The 19,821-nt window shown below is 33.7% G+C and overlaps 1 protein-coding gene across 8 annotated transcripts in view; it reads left to right on the top strand.

The window, feature by feature from the left end:
• The window catches only part of PDS5B (PDS5 cohesin associated factor B), a 197,241-nt gene that overhangs the window by 83,536 nt on the left and 93,884 nt on the right, over nucleotides 1-19,821 (top strand). For 7 of the 8 annotated variants that reach the window (XR_007473087.1, XM_004282205.3, XM_004282206.4 and 4 more), the window contains exons 7-10: nucleotides 5,592-5,672; nucleotides 10,346-10,486; nucleotides 12,674-12,789; nucleotides 16,008-16,102. Coding sequence is in view for 7 of the 8 variants with exons in the window: in XM_004282205.3 (XP_004282253.1) it covers nucleotides 5,592-5,672; nucleotides 10,346-10,486; nucleotides 12,674-12,789; nucleotides 16,008-16,102 (433 nt within the window). In the remaining variant the exon portion in view is untranslated. Of the gene's footprint in view, nucleotides 1-5,591; nucleotides 5,673-10,345; nucleotides 10,487-11,457; nucleotides 11,592-12,673; nucleotides 12,790-16,007; nucleotides 16,103-19,821 lie in introns of those variants that run through there. The other variant, XM_033410142.2, reaches the window with a different exon arrangement.

Raw genomic sequence — 19,821 nt, 5'->3', positions numbered from 1 at the left:
AGTTGGAAATATGGTTCTGTGATTCACCAGTATAAAGGTCTCTGCAAAATTAAGACCTTTCTGGAAAGATATAACTTAAATTTATAGCTACACAGCATTCACAAATATAATGCTTCATTAAAAATGACCTCATAATCCAAAATTTCCAAACTTTTAAGAAGTCCATCAATACTGAAAATCAGACACTAAGTAAAAATTCAGATAATATATTTATTAGATAAAAACATTAAATACCTATAAAAGGATTAAAGATAACAGTTTTATGTTTTAATCTCTAGAAGCATAAGAGTTAAAAAGTATGATAGCTAGACATCTGAAAGGAGAAGAAGCTATGGTTAGGAAAAGTAGAAATGAAAAATGTTCATAGACATCAAAATATTTTTTGGATTATAAAAGATATTTAGAGAACTAGGAGGTAGAGCTGAGGAAATTGTACAGATACAGTGAGGTAAAGTTAAGGAAAACATAAACGATAGGATGAAAAGGTCCAGTATATTTAAAAGTGATGCAGAACACTGAGTAAGAGTGGAGAAGAGATGATATTCAAGTAGATATTTGCTTAAAATTTTCTAGAACTGACGAAAAGCGTAAATTTATGAGTTAGGTAACAAAAGTGTCATGAACAGAATAAATAAAAATAAATCCCAGTGTAGGCATATCTTGGAGAATTTGTAGAATGACAAAATAGAAATAATCTATAAAGCATCCAGAGGGAAAAGACATAGCCCTTAACAAGGAATAAACATTAAACTGATTGCTGACTTCTCAGTAGCAAGGATAGATGCCAGAACATAATGGACCTATATTTCCAAAGTACTGAGATAAAATAACTGTATATGCTGGCACACAGTTGCTATCCAATTTGAGTGAAATTAAGACATTAAATATACAACTTGTCAATAGATCCTTCCTGAAAGAACTACTATTTGAGTACTTCAGAATAATGGCAATTGAACTTGAAAGAAGTGAAATGTAAGAAGTATTGGTGAACAATGAAATGCTCTAAATAAGAACTGATGTATAAAACAAAAACAGTAGCAATAATAATTATAATGATTAATTAAAGGGATTTTAACAAAATGGTCCTAAACCACTGGATAAAAATAACGTGTAAGATTGAATGGCCTAATACAGTCAAAGAGTGATATGATCTTGCTGATGATTAGGAGTACAGAGCTATTGATTTACTTTGAACTTTATTATTTTTTTAAAATTAATTTATTTTTGGCTGTGTTGGGTCTTCATTGCTGTGTGCGGCCTTTCTCTAGTTGCGGTGAGCGGGGGCTACTCTTCATTGCAGTGCGTGGGCTTCTCACTGTGGTGGCTTCTCGTTGCGGAGCATGGGCTCTAGGTGCGCGGTCTTCAGTAGTTGTGGCTCACGGGCCCTAGAGCGCAGGCACGGTAGTTGTGGCGCATGGGCTTATTTGCTCCGCGGCATGTGGGATCTTCCCGGACCAGGGCTCGAACCCATGTCCCCTGCATTGGCAGGCGGATTCTTAACCACTGTGCCACCAGGCAAGTTCCTGACAGGTGGGTTCTTAACCACTATGCCACCAGGGAAGCCCTACTTTGAACTTTAAATGAAGTATTCATGTTAAAATTTTAAGGATTACAATGCAAGGAAGAATTACAATAAATGTAAATGGCCCAAATTTATTACTTCAGGTTGTCAGATTAGATTAAAAATAATTCAACTGGTCATTGTTAATAAGAGATAACAAAAATACTGTCACAAAAAGGTTGTCACTAAAAGGATGGAGAAAAGATTTGCCGTGCCAGGCACATAATAACTGAAGGAAAACTGAAATAACTTGTATTGATTTTAGATGTTATAGTCTTTACCTGGTAAAGAAGGGAGTTATACAATGATAAGTTTTAGTTCTCAGGAAGATGCCTAAACTTGTATTCACATAGGCTCAAAATATATAAAGCATACATTGGAAGAATTATAAGGAGAAACAAACTCACAATTTGGTGGGCCATTTTAATACATTTCCAGTTGATTATAAGTCAAATAGACCAACAGTTCTTGAGGATTTTAAAACAAAAAACTAACAAGCCTCTAGCATTCATAATTAATCTGTCAAAAGAGTAAATCATGATGGCAGTTATAAGAAATTTAGAAATAATAATTAAAATGATACATATTAAAACCTGTGGGATTCAACTTAAATGTTGTTTTAATCTAACTTTAGTTTTTTTTTTTTTTTTTTTTGCGGTACGCGGGCCTCTCACTGTTGTGGCCTCTCCTGTTGCGGAGCACAGGCTCCGGATGCACAGGCTCAGCGGCCATGGCTCACGGGCCCAGCCGCTCCGCGGCATGTGGGATCTTCCCGGACTGGGGCACAAACCCGCGTCCCCCGCATCGGCAGGCGGACTCTCAACCACTGCGCCACCAGGGAAGCCCTAATCTAACTTTATAGTTAAAGTGTCCAGTTCAAGAAATTATAAAAGTATCGTTAGAATATACAGTCCGTACAAGAAAGTAAACCATGAAGAACAGAAATGAATGAAATAGAAAACACAGTGACATTTCAGAAAAACCTAAAGTTGGTAATTCAAAAAGTATATTAAATAGGCATACCCTTGGCAGTTTGAATCAGAAAAAGGGAGATGGTATTAATATACAATTTTAGAATGAAATGAGGAACAGCAGGCATTAAAAAGATCAAAAAACAATTCCATGAACAGTATTTTATGCTAACATATTTGGAGTTGGACAAAACAAATTTGTAGAAAATAAAACTTGCCAGTTTTTCTCAAGAGAGAAAATCTTGAATAACCTTTAACCAATAAAAGAAATTTAATTGGTTTTAAAAACTATATCCATAAAACAAACAAAAATATTTCCTCCTAAACAACGATGACAGTAATAATAGCAACAGCAGCAGAACTCAAACCAAGTATGAAGGAATTTAAACACATCACCAGGAGATTTCTTTTAATCATTTAAGTGCCGTATAATCATGATATTCAGCAAACTTTTTCAGATTATAGAAGAGGAAGGCATGCTCCACAGTTCACATTATGAGCAGAATATAGTCTTCATAGGGAAAACTAGAGAAAACCAAGTTCAAGAAAGGAGGATAATAGGCTAATTTAATTTATAATACATTCATGTAAATCCAATATAAAATAATAGTGGACAGTATCCAGAATGATATAAAGTAATATTGGTAATGAGCAAATTGGCTAAATTTTAGGAATTCAAAGATGGATTAACATTAAAAATTATTTGTGGAAATTAACAGAACAAAGAGAAAAAATAGTCAATAGATGTATAAGAAAACCATTTGATAAAATTCAGTATAACTTATGATAAAAAATATTATTAGCATATTTGAAATAGAAAGGAACTTCCTTAAATTGATAAGGTTATGTATGATAACTGCACTTAATGGTGAAATGCTGAAGGATTTTCTTTGAAGTTAGGAACATTGTCAAGATGTCACTTCTACTCAGGAAAAAGTCAAGTATGCTATTTCGAATCGGCATTAAACTAGAAGCCTTAAGTTAGTGGAGTAAAACAAGAGAAAAGATAAAAGGATTAGAAAGAAGAGACAAAACTGAAATTATTTGCAGATGTTATGACTGCCTGTGCAGAAAACACAAAACAATGTACAGATTAGTTTCTAGAACAAATAAGAAAATTCTGCAAAGTTGCTAGATATAAGATCAATATATAAAAATCTGTCAGTATAATTTCAAAAAATTTTTATTTGTATCTTTAACAAAGACTTGAGCTACTTCAAAATTTATTAACAATGTGCATGACCTTAATGTTCAAAGTTATTACAGTTGTTGTTGAAGTGTAAGAGACGACTTAAATATGTTGCATGATTTGTTATAATTGTTTATGTGATGGGAAGCTCAGTATCACAATAATTTCATTCCTCTGCATACTAATAGATAACCTAATCAAAATAGAAATTGTGAATGTGTATTGCGTGTGTATATGTGCATGTGTGTGTAGTTTGACAAATTGGTTTTTGAAGAATAAGAAAGTGGGGACTTATCTTACCTGGTGTTAAGACATTATTTCCATATGTCTCTTTGACTGTAATCAGGCAGTAATAGACAAAGGGACATATGGAAGTAATGGAAAATTTACAAATGGTACATGGTTGTATAGAAACTTGAGAGTGTGAGTATTACAGGGAAGTCATTGGAGGGAATAATGGACTTGAATATCCATATGGAAAATAATATAAGATTCTTATTTCACACCATGCATAAAAATAAATTACGGGCAGAATAAAGATCTAAATCTGAAAAGCAAATCTTTGAAATTTTATTTGAAAATACAAAACAACAAATTAACCTCAATATAGAAAAGAATTTAAAAAATATAGAGAGTGCACAAGCCAAATAGGAAAAGATTAATATATTTGGTTATATTAAAATGAAAACTTTTGTATGTCCTAAGATACCATAAGCATTGTAAAAACATAGGTATAGGCTCTAAGATATGTTGTGCATGTAATTGGCAAATGTTTAGTGTATAGAGAAACTCTACAAATAAGAACAAGACAAAACAGCTCATTTGAAAAATGGCAAAGGTAGTATTTATAGAAAATTATTTCTTATATGCACAAGGAGGCATGTATCAATACAAGACAGCTTAATGTCTATGAATAGGAGAATGAGTAAATAAGCTGTAGCATATTATATATGAAAATACTAAACAGCAGTTAGATATTAATGAAATGATACAATACAAAGCGTCAATGCGGATAAATCTAAAAATACGCTGAATGTGAGTTTCAGGATATATACAATTTTCCTGCTGTCTGTAATATGTTTGAACTGGAGTAGTGATTCCATTTCAGATCTTTGGTCATGATTCTTTCCATCATCAAAATCTCTTAGAAACATATATTCTTAAGGTATTGTTTCTTGTACTTTTTTTCTTTTCATACTTGACTATGTTTCTTTGGGTTTTTTTTGGCAGTGCTGCATGGCTTGTGGTTTCTTAGTTCCTTGACCAGGGCTCAAACCCGGGGCCCCGGCAGTGAGAACGCTGAGTCCTAATCACTGGATGGCCAGGGGATTCCCTTGTTATGTTTCTTATATCCTTGGGCTTCCCTATGCTCTGAGATGTGCTTCGGGAAAATCTGCTTTCCCATAGCTGCCCCAAACTCTTTTGTCTTCAGCCACCTGAGGATTCCCCATTTCTGCCCGCACTAGGACCCAGTTCATTCTCTTATGATGTTTTGGTTCTTTTGGTCTTGGAGTGAAATAGCCTGTATTTGTACTCAGCTGAACTGATTTGACTTTACAACTAGCTTTACAGTGACTCAGTATCTCCTTTTCTGTCTAATAAACATTTATTGACCTTTTCTATGTGGTTCACCTTATGCTGTGAATAAGATATGAAGAGAATATAATTATCCTTGCTTGGAAGGGATCTTAAGATCTACTAGATCAGTTAGTCTTAGGAGAAAAGTGACTTTGCCATCGCCCTTTTATTCGAATTGAATCTTAAACAGTTTTCTCATTCATTGATTTAACAGTAGCTTTTTGAATACAGGTAATATTTCCTTTTTCATATTTAGTGGTGTATAATATAGATACTGTTTTTTTTTCTTCAGAATTTAAACAAGCAAGCATATGATTTGGCAAAGGCTTTACTGAAGAGGACAGCTCAAGCTATTGAACCATATATTACCAATGTAAGTTTTACTTGTCCAATTGGTTGTCAGAAAGATTAGCCAAAATTTTAAACACTGCTAGAAGCAGAATTTCGGCAAGTGATACATACTTTAACATTTCGTATTGTTTTAATAATTAAGTGTATTTTCTTTCTCCTTATTTAAAATTATTATTGGTTAATACTTTCTAGAAAATTAGCTCTCATATTTGTTCATTCATTTCTCTCTTTCAAATTGCCTAGGAACTAAAACAGTTTTTATTTTGGTTAGCAAGATATACTGTTTCTGTTCTTGGAAATGGAGTTAAATGTAATTAGATAAATCTTATGGAACTTATCATTATTCAGAGAAGTTGCTTACAGCTTTTTGGAAATTAAATTGATTTGTATAAGAAGAAGATATGAACTAGTATCAAGACATAAAAATTGAAGGCAAGTATGAATAACAGCGGTGTGGTGAAAGTTGCCTATCTTGCTCTCCCTGGGGTAGATTCCATATAAATCTACCTTTCCTGAGAAGGGGGAAGAATTGCAATGAAATGAGCCCTTTCATTATCATCTCAAATCTACTTATTTATGGTTAACGATCTTCTATTTATTTTCAGGAGAAATGTATTTTATCTGATAGATTCACTGATAGAAACTTATTATAAGTTTTAATCTTTCCCCCATAGTTCTGTTGAGTTGCACAACTCTAGGTGGCACCATTCACATTGTTTTCCATGTGAATGGTACCTACTGGAACAAATCTAGAATGCAGTCTTGATGTTGGCCTCTGGAATTGTGTAGCTGGTCTGTCTCTCCACCTGCTTTCCAGTTTTACCCACATCTAAACATGTAAATCTGTCTTCTTGAAAAAAGTGAGAAAGCCTTTTATAATTACTTATGTACTTAATTTTCCTGAAGTTTATTGGAGAATTTTTCTTGAAGAAATACAGAATTTAGTATATAAAAATACATCATGAAAAGATGTACTTTGAAAATTAACATACTTTATGGAACCAGTACTATGGTAAATTCCAGTTTTTGTTACTGGCTTATGACCTTAAATAGTTGTGAGCACATGATGATTTGGAAAAATGTATTTAATTTGTAAAGAAATTGTTTTGGAGGGTGGACTTTCAGAATCTGCAGAATTAAATTGTGTAACCTGTCTTAATAGCTCCAGTCAGATTGCCAGGGAATTCTAAATATTGATTTCTGCAAGTTTTGTGAGTCTTGGGTATTGGCTGCAGTAAATTGGTTAGATTGAGTGGATTGAGTTCTTTCTGTTATGACATAATGGCACTTGAAATCTGTAGAACCAGATTTAAGCATTCTGTTATTAAGTGCCCCTTCCCTTTTCCTTTGCTTCAAGTGCCTGTGAATGACTGTTTCTGCGGCCGTTAGATACACTTAGGTGAGCTCCTCCTGGTGGTCATTTATTTAAGTTGATATTGCTGAGCCAGATGTTTTTTAGGGGAACACTTACCTTTTTCTGATGCCTTTTTCTGGCATAAAAATAAGAAATTAACACTATACTACGTTGATATATTTTCTAGGATTGGGAAAATAAATATTTGGGTAATAAAAGAAAAAAAATCAAGATAGAATGAGGTGATTAGGTTCATTATACTATTCTCTCAACATCTGTGTATGTCTGAAAGTATTTATAATAAAAATTAAAAGAAAGATAGAAGGATGAAGGAAATACTTTTAGCATTCCCAGGTAAATCAAGGTAAAAACATTTCACTGTCACTTAAACCTCATGTTAATTTCCTGCCTTACCTACAGAAATAGACAGCCCCATCCATACTTGGTTATGTCTTTATCAGAAGCTGGGGCTGGGGGCAAGAGGCAAAGGATTAGTAGAATAGTCTGAGCACACTTTCAGTTATATATTTATTTATTCCCATTACTTTGTCATTATTTTCTTATCTCTCTCTGTTTTCCCTATTTTCTTGTCCCTTGACTTATTTGAGAGTTAGCTAAGAAGTCATTAAGAATTGCTTTTTTTTTCTCCTCTTCTCCCTTATAAATCTACAGTTACATGTAAAATACTTTATGGTGAGCTTAATTCCTTGTGGGATTTTAGTACAGTGTAAAACTCATTCTCAGCCTTTTTGCATTTGTACATGTAATAGCCATTATTCATATATCTTCCTAGTAGAGAATTAGCAAGCAGAAATAGAGGTAGGATGTCAAGGTAATAATAACCCCACTTCTATCTCTTTTTTACTTGTGTCTTTTTTCAGTCTCATGCATATAGACACATTCAAGTTTCCTCTTTATATACAATGTTGTTTACATATATAGAACTTAAGAAGTCACTGTGGCGTTATAGATTACTTTTTTTTTTTTTTGTGGTGTGCGGGCCTCTCACTGTTGTGGCCTCTCCCGTTGCGGAGCACAGGCTCCGGACGCGCAGGCTCAGCGGCCATGGCTCACGGGCCCAGCCGCTCTGCGGCATGTGGGATCTTCCCAGACCGGGGCACAAACCCGTGTCCCCTGCATCGGCAGGCGGACTTTCAACCACTGCGCCACCAGGGAAGCCCTAGATTACTTTTTAAAATAAATTTTTTTGTAACTTGACAACTCATGAAACTAAAGTGTGTGTGTGTGTGTGTGTGTGTCTATATATATATATATATATATATATATATATATATATAGACACACACACATATATATATATATATAAAAGGTACAACAGTATCAAAACGAAAAGTATATAGTGACAATTCAAAAAATATCCTACATGGATCACTTCTTGGTAATGTTGTTATTTTTTACCAGATCTTTTTAATCACAAGTTTTAGGGGATAGCACAAAAGTATTTTGTTGGATTGAAAAAATGTATCAAGCTTGTCTTGATGTAGGTAAAATTTGGTTAATTTGCTTAATCTCACTTAGCCTTAGTTATTGGAGTTAATAATGCTTGGGTTGATGGTAGAGAATGTGTTAACTGATGTGAAAGCACTTTTGTAATTAAAATTGATCATTTAAATCTAAGGTAGAATTTCTTATCGACCTTTAACTTACTCCTCTTACTCTTTTCATTAGGAGGCAGTTGTTATAATTTAATTTGTTATGTGAAAATTAGTTACCATTTGTAAGTAAAAGACTAATGTTTTTTGGTAGGAAATACTTTATTCAAATCTATATCTGCTTCTTCACTGAATTGCATACCCTCAGGAAGGTTGTTTCACCTATAGTTGTATTATAGTACCTGTTACATATCATTCATTCATTTATTGAATCTATTTTGGATACCTCTGTCAGGCAGTGTATCAGGTTCTTGTTATACAGTGAAGACTGATTTGGAGATAGATGGAGATTATAAGTGTCAAATAAATGTTTTTGATGGAATTTGTAGGACGTTACACTGGGTTTTTGTTGTTGTTGTTGTTTTGTTTTTTCCCATTTTCAAATGAGTTTTCCCCAGACTGATAGAAGAAGAGGATGGTTTGATCACCAAGATGGCCAGATTGGAAAGGATTATTTTCTGTTAAGAAAGGTAGATTTATCATTTTTAAACAGGAGAAATTTTTCAAATGGAAACAACGAAGCCACTTTATCTTCAACTTGAATGAGAATTTAACCTTTGGTGTCATGAAATTCTTTTCCCACAAAATTGATGAACATGGAGGACAGACAAGTTATTTTTAAAACCAATAAAGAAAGAATAGTAGAATAGAATTTTTTTCTTTTTATCCCTTCATGGCTAGGTGGTTGGTACAGGTTCATAGATCTAAAAAACTTAAGAACAACACAGGAACTAAAAGTAATCAGAGGAGACATTGAAATGTATAGTCCTGACTGTACTTTCCAGATAGAAAACCTGATTAAGCCAAGTTGTTTATTAACTGTCACAGAAAGAAGAGATCAGGGCAGCTTGTGTGGTGTAAAGAATCCTTAATTCCTTCTTCAAGGAGATAAAAGATGCTGTGGAGAATATGTGGGATATGCTCTGGGTTAATTTTTTACATATTTGGAAGACTTTAAATAGAAAGGAACTTGATCATTATGCCATGTATTTTTACCATTTTCAGTAGTAATATGATGAATGAGTGTGCAAACTAGTTAGTGCTGGCTGCTTATAGAAAAAAATTGTTCACATTTGGATTTTCCTTGTGTTTGTATGTGCTTTTAATTGGACTTTAATTAGTGCTATAAACTTTGTATGTATATATACATTATCAGACTATAAAAGAAGACAAAGTATTAGAAAGATATTGTTTTGCCTTGTAAATATAAAATTACGTATTTTAAAAATGGAATTGGTTTCTACTATGAAGGTGTAAGGCTTTGTCTTCCATACTGTTGTCTCCCATACTGCTGTGGTGAACAAAATGTGATCCCTTGCCCTTAAGAAATTTATCTAGTAGAGAAACTAAGACATGTGTACAAATAACTGTAATATAGGATAAAATATGGTAAGTACCATAATGTGGAATAAAGTGTATTTGGTAGGTAGGGTATTTATTGATATGCTAATTGATGAGTCAGTACAAATTGCTTGTCTTTTAATATGTATGAGGTGAATTCCATGTTTTATGTAGCCAGTAGTGATTTCCCACCTTCTTAGAAAATGTTTTAGTATGCCTGTTTTGACTCTGTATAGAACGATAATGAACTTAATTGAATAATAAAATTTCAGAAAATTCACTTTATCTATGTTGTTTCTATTAATGATAAATTTTCTTTCTCAAAAGTTTTTTAATCAGGTTCTGATGCTTGGGAAAACATCTATCAGCGATTTGTCAGAGCATGTCTTTGACTTAATTTTGGAGCTCTATAATATTGATAGTCATTTGCTGCTCTCAGTTTTACCCCAGCTTGAATTTAAATTGAAGGTAACTATTCTAAAAATAATATGGTTTTATCAACCAGATTAGCAAAGCACATTATTTGTGGATTTTTAATCCTTATAGTGGTTTTAACTGAATGTTACCCATGTGGTGGTATTACTGTTATTTATTTACATGTTTGTGCCTTGCATATTTGTGTATCTCCAGTGCCTGGCATGGTGCCTAGCAGATAAAATCTGATGAATTAATGGTTAGCAGAATGATATTTTCCTTCAGATGTTTTCCAGATAAATTCTGGGTTGTGACTAACTTTTGAGGTCATGGGTATACATCAAACTTTTACATTTTTAAGGCATAGTTTATAGTGGTTCCCAAGACCCCTTGATGTGCCATAAAAATAGTTTAGGATCTGTTATCCACATAGGGTGAAATATTTTCCCTTTATGAATATTATCTTGTACTTGCCTAGCCTATCTTGAAAGCTCCTTTGCTTTTCACATGGCTTTCTGGAATCTTTCGGTAACGTCCTTATTGCCTTGCCATTAAATTATGCCATAAAATTGAGTTTCATTTGCAGATTTGGGGCATGTTTTCTCTTTCAAATTATTACATAAAGATTAAATAAATCTGGTTATAATTAATACTGTTTGATGAACCCCACTGTACCACCCAGAAAAGTTTTTAAATGATTTCTGTGTTGTATTTCTTGTTTCTAAAAATTTGAATTTGTCTCTTTGAAAACTACAAAATAAACAGTTTATGTTGGTAGTGTAAATACCCCCAAAATGCAGCAAATAATTATTTCTCATTTTATGCTGGGGCATATTTCTGGTGTATTTCTCAAGTGAAACATTTGATTCACTGGCCTTCCTCTACCCCCTTTTTTCATGTAGTTAGCAATTTTGATGGGCAAAAGGCGGTCATACCTTTAATTATTTGTTGCTTTGATTTTCTCTAATAAAAATATTGAATACTGTAAGAAATACAAAAATAAGAATTATCATCCCTGCTTTCAGCAAATTTAACATCTATTATGGGAGGAAGAGGAAAAAATCCATATCTAATAAGAGGCCAAATATTATAAGTATCATAAAAGATACAGACAGCATACAATTGAAGCAAAGGAAACAGCATGCAGAATCATATAGAGGTAGGAAGGTGCTGGGTGAATTTGCAGAACACAAAGAATTACAGTTGCATGGTAGCATAAAGTAAGTTTAAATCATTCCTGGCTGCCCATTAGAATCTTCATCTGTGGAGCCTTAATAAACAAACAGATGTCCAGGCATTAACCCAGATCAGAATTTCTGGCAGTGGAGTCCAGACATGAGTTTTTGTTTGTTTGTTTGTTGTTTCTTAAAAGCCTTATAGGTCATTCTAACGTGCAGCCAGGGTTAAAACGTACTTTTTTAGAGGAATAATCAAATAATAGAGATGAGTCGGGTCATATCATGGGGGCTTTAAATGCTGGGCTTTGGCATTGGTTTAAAATTTAAAAGATCTGTACAGTGCCATCCAAGTACCTTGAATATTAGTGCTTTTAACAATCTCTGTCACATTTTGTGTTCAAGTCTAGTATTGTAGCTGGCTCATTCATTTAAATATTGTCATTTGTTGGAGGTACCAAAAGCAGTAATAAAATTTGAGTTCTCATCCCCAGAGTACCCATTTTCTATATAAAGTGGAAACTTTAGTTTTTGCATGTGTAAGGCTTCCTCATGTCGTTGAACTGCATTATGAATCTGGTGTATGTAGATGAACGGACTCTCCTGTTGGGAGATTTAGTGCATATTTATTTCTACAAAGGGCTTAACAAGTACCTTCATACATAAGTCTCTGTTTACTGTAGGACTGGCCTCTATCAGTGTCTATTCTTAAAGACCACGAATAGTTTTTCAAGGGTCCCAAGTAGGTTTGATGCAAGTTAGTTTTTGATTTTGATTTTGAGTGGAAACAAGCCTCAGTTGTAGGAGAGGCCACTAAATTTTAATCAGACTTTGGGATGAATTTTCATGTAGGAGAGTACTCCTTTAATGTAATTTGAAATGATTAGAATATTTAAGGTAACATTTAATTTTATGAAAAATATATTAAACATTTTTATGTATAATTTTTCAGCTGAAGTTAATAAAAAGTTTTCTGTGGAATTGGAGATTACGGGAAATCAGGGGAAAAATTATTCTCAGTATATCTACCTCATGGTTTTAAAGCTGTGGTTGTGTTTTGTTTTAGAGCAATGATAATGAGGAACGCCTTCAAGTTGTTAAACTACTGGCAAAAATGTTTGGGGCAAAGGATTCAGAATTGGCTTCTCAAAACAAACCACTTTGGCAGTGTTACTTGGGCAGGTATATGATTTTGGTGTCCTGTTTAACAGTAATATGTGTTTATATCTACTTACTATTTTAAAACAGCACCCACATTTAAGATTGTTTTCTGAAATCATAAAAATGAGGGGTTTTATATTTTGAAATTCTTGAATGCTGATGGTGATTGGCCATATTTACAGTTTCCCCTTCTTATTTTGTCTTCATTAATTTTTAAAAGATGATACATTTAGAAAACTATCTCACAAAGTATTATAATCATGAAATTGAAGTGTATTGTTACATAGCAGTGATTGATTAATTCCAACCAGAAATACATCATGGTGAGATACAGCCTCTCCACAAAGAAATTATATTTAATTAGATTATTTGGAGACATTGTAAAGATAAAAGGGTATCCATAGAATGAATAAATAAATGATTATGTATATTCCTCCTACTAACCTCCTTTCTACGTTTCTTATGATAATGAGGAAATGATAACCTGGGCTTCTTATATGCTTTTAATGATCCACAAACCTCCTGAAATCGGTTGCAAAATTTTGAATGTGTTTCTATATTTTTTCTGTGAGAGGGGTTTATTTTATTACTTTTCTAAAGATACCCCGACCTTGAATATGTTAAAACCACTTCCAAGTACCCTGGCTGAAACCTACTTTGACCCTGAGGATAGAGGAGGATTTTTTCTCCCTTTTATAATTATGCTTATAACAAATCATGCAATTAAGTTGTAAATAAACAAGTAAATAGGATTGAGATTCTTACTCTGTTTTCTTTGTATTGAAATATTTGCATTGTCATCACCACTTTTCTTTCCATTTTGTTACCAGAACTATCAATGATTATGATAAAGATAATCTCTTCTGGTCTTGTTTTTCTAATTTGTCAAATCATATAAGCCTTTATATGTTAAGCCCTAAATTCTTACTCTGTTTTCTTATCTCTTATGTAGCTCAATAATAATATTTAACAAGGTGTGTTAAACTAATAAATATTAAACCATTGTCATTTTGAGTGTGATTTCTAGACTTTTTCCCCTTAAATACAATGAGCAAGAGGGCAAAATAGTTTAATTAAACTGTGCAACTAAAATCAAAATCTGTTTTATTTAATGTGCTAAAACAAATACAGTTTTACATATAGACATTTAATATATCTTTAAATCAGGACTTGGATTAGCCAGACTTTATAGGATTTTAGGAGGAAAAATTCTAATTTAAACTTTTTACCTTTTGATTACATTGTAATTTTTCCTTCTTTTATTAATGACATAAAACTTGCACATTATTACCAATTTTAGGGAGCTAGAGTATTTTTTTAAAGATGTCTTTTAATGGTTATTTGGTACATGTTTAGTTGAGAAAGGTTAAAGTGTATAGGGATTGAGTACTTGGGTTCAGAACACTCAGGAAACTATATGAGACCAGAGACTAGATTTTTTTTTTTTTTGCAGTACGCGGGCCTCTCACTGTTGTGGCCTCTCCCGTTGCGGAGCACAGGCTCCGGACGCGCAGGCTTAGCGGCCATGGCTCACGGGTGCAGCCGCTCTGTGGCATGTGGGATCTTCCCGGACCGGGGCACGGGGGCACGAACCCGTGTCCCCTGCATCAGCAGGCAGACTCTCAACCACTGCGCCACCAGGGAAACCCCAGAGACTAGATTTTTTTGAGTGTACTTCATAAAGCAGTTTGTTTCCTAATAATAATCTTTTATGAGTAATTTGTTGCTCCTTCAGAAGACTTTTTTTCTTTCTGATGCTAAATTTTGTTTCTTATGGTATTAGGTGATACAAGATTTGGAGACTTTTTGGTCTTCGAGAATTAAGACATGAAAATGTCAAATGGAAAATTCTTGCTTCACTTTAACGTTCTTGTTGTTACTTAAGATTTAAAAAAAAAACCACTGCTTTGTAGTCCACAATGAACTTATGTGTATAGGCTTTGAACATCAATGGTTTAGAGACAACTAGGCGTCATGTGCTTCCTGGTGGAGGAACACAATGCCATTATCAAGTAGTCTTGCTAAAAAATGAACCTGAATATGATCAAGTCTAGAGACCTGATTCCTAATGTGCAGGATTTAGGAGAGAGGGGAACCTGTTAATTGACATCAGAATGATAAAATTATCAAAATCTAAACTGTGGAAAAACACTACACACACAAACACAAAACAGTTGCTTCACCAGATTACAAAGGAAAAGAAAAAGATAGAGAGGGAAAAAATATGAGTAAAAGATACTTAAATGACTTATCAACGAAAGAGTTTTAACTTTTTAGAGATACATACTAAGGTATTTACATATACATATAAAAATTTGCTTTGATATTAGTGGAAATAATTATGATAGATAGGAGTAATTTCGGCACAATTTTAGAGTCATATAAAGTAATACAGGGTTTAGTGCAAGATCTACCAAACATTTGTGAATGTTCTGTATTTAAGAAAGAATAATTTGAGGAAAAGCTTTCTTTTCAGTGTGGGATTTAATAATGTATATGTGTATTATGTATACACAATATACTTGCATAAACAGATACATTTGAAATTATAGGGCTTCCCTGGTGGCACAGTGGTTAAGAATCCACCTGCCAGTGCAGGGGACACAGGTTTGAGCCCTGGTCCGGGAAGATCCTACATGCTGCGGAGAAACTAAGCCATACGCCACAACTACTAAGCCTGTGCTCTAGAGCCTGCGAGCCACAACTACTGAGCTTGCATGCCACAATTACGGAAGCCCGCATGCCTAGAGCCCATCTCCACAACAAGAGAAGGCACCGCAATAAGAAGCCTGCGCTCCACAATGAAGGAGTAGCCCCTGCTCGCCTGAGCTAGAGAAAGTCTGCGCGCAGCAGCAAAGACCCAACACAGCCAAAAATAATAATAAATAAAATAAAATAAATAAATTTATATATAACAAAAAAGAAAGTATACTATTTATAGGAAAAATTTTGTCATTCCAGTTCTTGTATTTGAGCCAAATGTGTACTGTTTAAACATCCTCATTAAAAGTACATAGTTCTCACAGGAGATTGACCTAGTTTAATATAGAGGTTCCAAAGCATTCTTACATACATAGTATATCAAAAACTTTGTTAAAATAGTCTGGTTCTGCTTTGAATTATCCTGTATAAATTGTTTTTTCTTTTAATTAGAGAAATAAATATAAAGTAAGTGCAGGATAAACACTTATCTCTCTCTCTTATTTTAAAGATTACTCTGTGACTTTATATTTTATCAGGTTTAATGATATCCATGTACCAATCCGCCTGGAATGTGTGAAATTTGCTAGCCATTGTCTCATGAACCATCCTGATTTAGCAAAGGACTTAACAGGTACTGTATACCTATAATGGCAAATATTCCTAGATGCTCTTTGGTGAAAAAAATTGGTTTTATATATAGGAAAAAAAACCTTTTTATTTTTGGTTGTTTTTTGTGATTATTCTCAGTGAAGTCTTCTTGTTTCAGTTCATCATCATGGTGAAGCTACAGTTTTTACCTCCTAGTACCTACATAGGCTAGAAGCACTTACATAAAAAGTAGCATTATCAGAGACAATATTGGTTTCTTAATTTAAGAACAATTCTACAAGTATTTCAGGCATTTGGATTTGAACAGGTCTTGACTTTGAATAGATTATGGAACTTCAGTCGTCTTTAATATTTTGAGAACTTAGGTGAGAGTCATTAATTTATGAACTAATTTAACCATGCTTAATGGAGGTAACTTTTCTGAAATCTGTATATTGATGAGGTATTTCAGAACTTTGCATTTTTATAGTAATGAAAATACTGTGTATCTGACTGTTGCTGCTCTGTTAAGGTTTTTAAAGTTATGAAATAGTTCAGAGAATATGGATGAATACAGCAGCCACTGTCTTCCTCAGAAATGTTAGCATTTTGATGTATTAGCTTAGGAGTTTAAAAAAAGAAAGTAAATTGTAGATACAGTTGAAATGCTGTTCACAACTCCTCTCATTCCTACTTCTGTAGAGGGTAACCTCTCTATTAAATTTGTTGTGCATTCTGTTCATGTTTTTCTATCTATGTCACATGTGTATCTGTACATAAGTTATATATAGTATTCTTATGTGATTTGAAAATTTTATTGAAATAATTTGAATTTGATATAGTTGAACTTATTCCCACTATCTTATTTTGTGTTTTCTATTTTGCATGCCTATTCTTTGCTTCTTTTATTTCTGTTTTTCTTCTCTTCTGCCCAACTGATTAGTTTTCTTCTCATTTTTCCTTTTTTATCCATATGGGCTTGGAAGTTACATTCTCCTTCATGCTTTTACTGCATAGTTGATTAATAAAGTCTGAAATTAATCAGAACACTAGCTTCTTTCTGAGCAATCCAGGACCCTTGAATGGTTTACCCCTGAGCACTACCTTCCCATCTTTCATATTATTGCTTGTTATTATTTAGTTATTTACTCTTTTTAAAATTTTACCAACTTGTAGTACATTTTAAACTGCTTTTTCTGGGAGATATCCTGCTTGGAGAACCCTCTGTCTACCTGCTGACACCTGAACTTGGACTGCTCGCTGTGTGTGAGCTTCTGATTTATAGCATTCATCTTAAGATGATTTGTTCTTCCTCTCTCTTTTGCCTTCCCCCTCTCCTTCCCTTCTTTTCTCCCCCCTTCTGTGTGACCCTGAGTGTGTGTGTGCGCGTGCGTGCATGGGTGTGTCTGTGTATGTCTGTCTGTTTCTTCCTTTTCTCTTCCTCCTTCTCTTTTATCCTGGATGTTTCTTTTACTCTGGAGCACCCTTTTCTTGTGTTATGGGTACAGTATTCTCTGAGAATACTAATGATAGTATTTTGGAGTTTTCGTTTTCTTAAAAATGTCTGTTTCACCCACTTGTTTTTCCCACTTTTTATTTGCTTTTGTCTGTATTTTCCATGTTAGAGGCTTTCCTCAAATGCTTGGCAATCCATGACTGTCGGCTTTTATTAAGAGTGGGGGACTAAATTAAAAGCTGTTCAGAAAGCCCTGAGCGTATGGATGGGATTGTTCACTCTGAACTTCACTGTAGGGTGATCAGGGTGGGTTGTTTGTTGGAAAACCTTTAGTTTAGATACTTTCTCTTTGGCTATTCAGATTCCCCAGAAAAGAGTATCCTACCAGGAGTTTAATTTTAATTGCTTGTGTCTTTGGGACACCAAGTATTATTACTTTATTTTTTATTATAGAGTGGTATTTCATTGTATGAATACACCATAATTTGCTTATATCCATTTTTTTTTTCTTTTGATGGATATCTGGGTTGTTTTTGGTCTGGGGTGATTATGATTAAGATTACAGTGAGTATTCTTGTATAAGTGTTTCTGTGGATTTATGTTTTTATTTCTCTTTGGAACTACTTAGGAGTAAAATTGCTGGTCATAGGGTAAATGTATGTTTAACTTTATAAGAAATGACCAAGTTCTTCATAGTAGTTACACTATTTCCCACTTGCACCAGAAATGTTTGAGGGTGCAGTTGTTCAGCATCCTTGCCAACATTTTGTATGGTCAGTCTTTTTGGTTTTAGCCATTCTCATAGGTCTTGATGTTTGTTGTGATTTTAATTTGCATTCTCCTGATGACTAATGAGATTAGTCATCTTTTTATGTGCATATTGATACATATGTTCTTTTATGAAGTATCTGTTTAAATTTTAAACCCGTTCTTTTTTAATTGGCTTGTTCGTCTTTTTTTTTCTTGTTGATTTGTAGTAGTTCTGTACATAGTCTGTATCTTTTTAAAGTATTTTTTCCATAGTCAGAACTTCAGTGCATTGTTTACTCTTGGCTAAATAATAGATATTTTGTTTTTTTATAGCTGTCTGAAATATACTTTAGATGTGAATAATTTCACCAATAACCTTTTTAGTCCTTCTCATTGTTTTGAATGTTTTGCTTTATCAAAGGATAGTGTACAGTTTCATTTTTTATGAAACATTTATCTTGTTATGTATTTCCTAGTCTCTAGCCTCCTGGCACATTTTAATTTTTAGAGTTGGCTAAAAGACAGATTTGAAAAATCTAGGGGTCTAACTATTAATGCAGATTTTCAACCACTCCATTCCATGTTTTCAGCTGCTGTCTTCATCTCTGCCTTTCTCATTGCTTGGTGCCTTGAATTTCAGGGTTCTTCTACCCTGGAAATGAGCTTGTCTATGGCTTTTCTTTCCCTTTTAGGTTTCATCCTTCTCTTTTGTCTCTGGGCATTTACCAGTCATCCATCTGCCAAAATTTTGGTGAGAAATCTCTTCTGCTATGATCTCTTCTCTTGTTACTTGTCCCTTTAAAAGACATTTTCTGAGGGTTTCAGGAGTGAGCTGAAATAAATATGTTAAAAACATACATTTATCTTCTTTTCTCCATAGTGTGTTTGTGAGCTTCATCCTGTGCCTTCAGCCAAGTTTTGAGGGACGTAGCCATATTGGGAAGAGTATTGTTAGATGCTGCATCATGCTAACTGTTGAGAATTTCTTCTTTGTCCTGTTTTCTCTTCCTTTGCACAGTTAATATCTATAGGTTAATAGCTCTTGTGTATACCTGTTTAATATGAATGATTTGTTTTAGTGAAATGAGGATGTATCTGAAAATTGATGGTGTGTCATTGGTTTTTCCATTTTTTAGTGACACCTGAAATAATAATACATATTACATTTGAAACAAGTGCAGCGAAAGATAAAAACTCCTGTCTTTATCTTGAGGGGTAAATGAATTTGAGATATATTTAGCATGGGGCATTTGAAATCAATACTAAAAATAACCTTGTTTTCTGTGATACATAAAATAATATTTCCATTTCTTCAGAAGTTTTTTAGCGACATATTGTCTTAAACACTTTTTGAAATAGTTCCTGTTAGTAGAGAATGCTCAAGGTGGAGGGGCTTAGGACCTGGGCATTGATTTTATGAGCTTTTGCATTATATTGTTAACTGTTAATTTATTGAGAAGTAAATCCATTCACAATCATAAGCTCTGTTTGTTGTTTATAGACATGGCTATGTATGTTACTCCAGATCCAAACAATGAAATTTTATCTTACTGGTC

The sequence above is a fragment of the Orcinus orca genome, chromosome 18, assembly GCF_937001465.1.
Source record: "Orcinus orca chromosome 18, mOrcOrc1.1, whole genome shotgun sequence".
Taxonomy (NCBI): Eukaryota; Metazoa; Chordata; class Mammalia; order Artiodactyla; family Delphinidae; genus Orcinus; species Orcinus orca.
The sequence above is the reverse complement of the archived record's forward strand: the minus strand, read 5'-3'. Positions and strand labels throughout refer to the sequence as shown.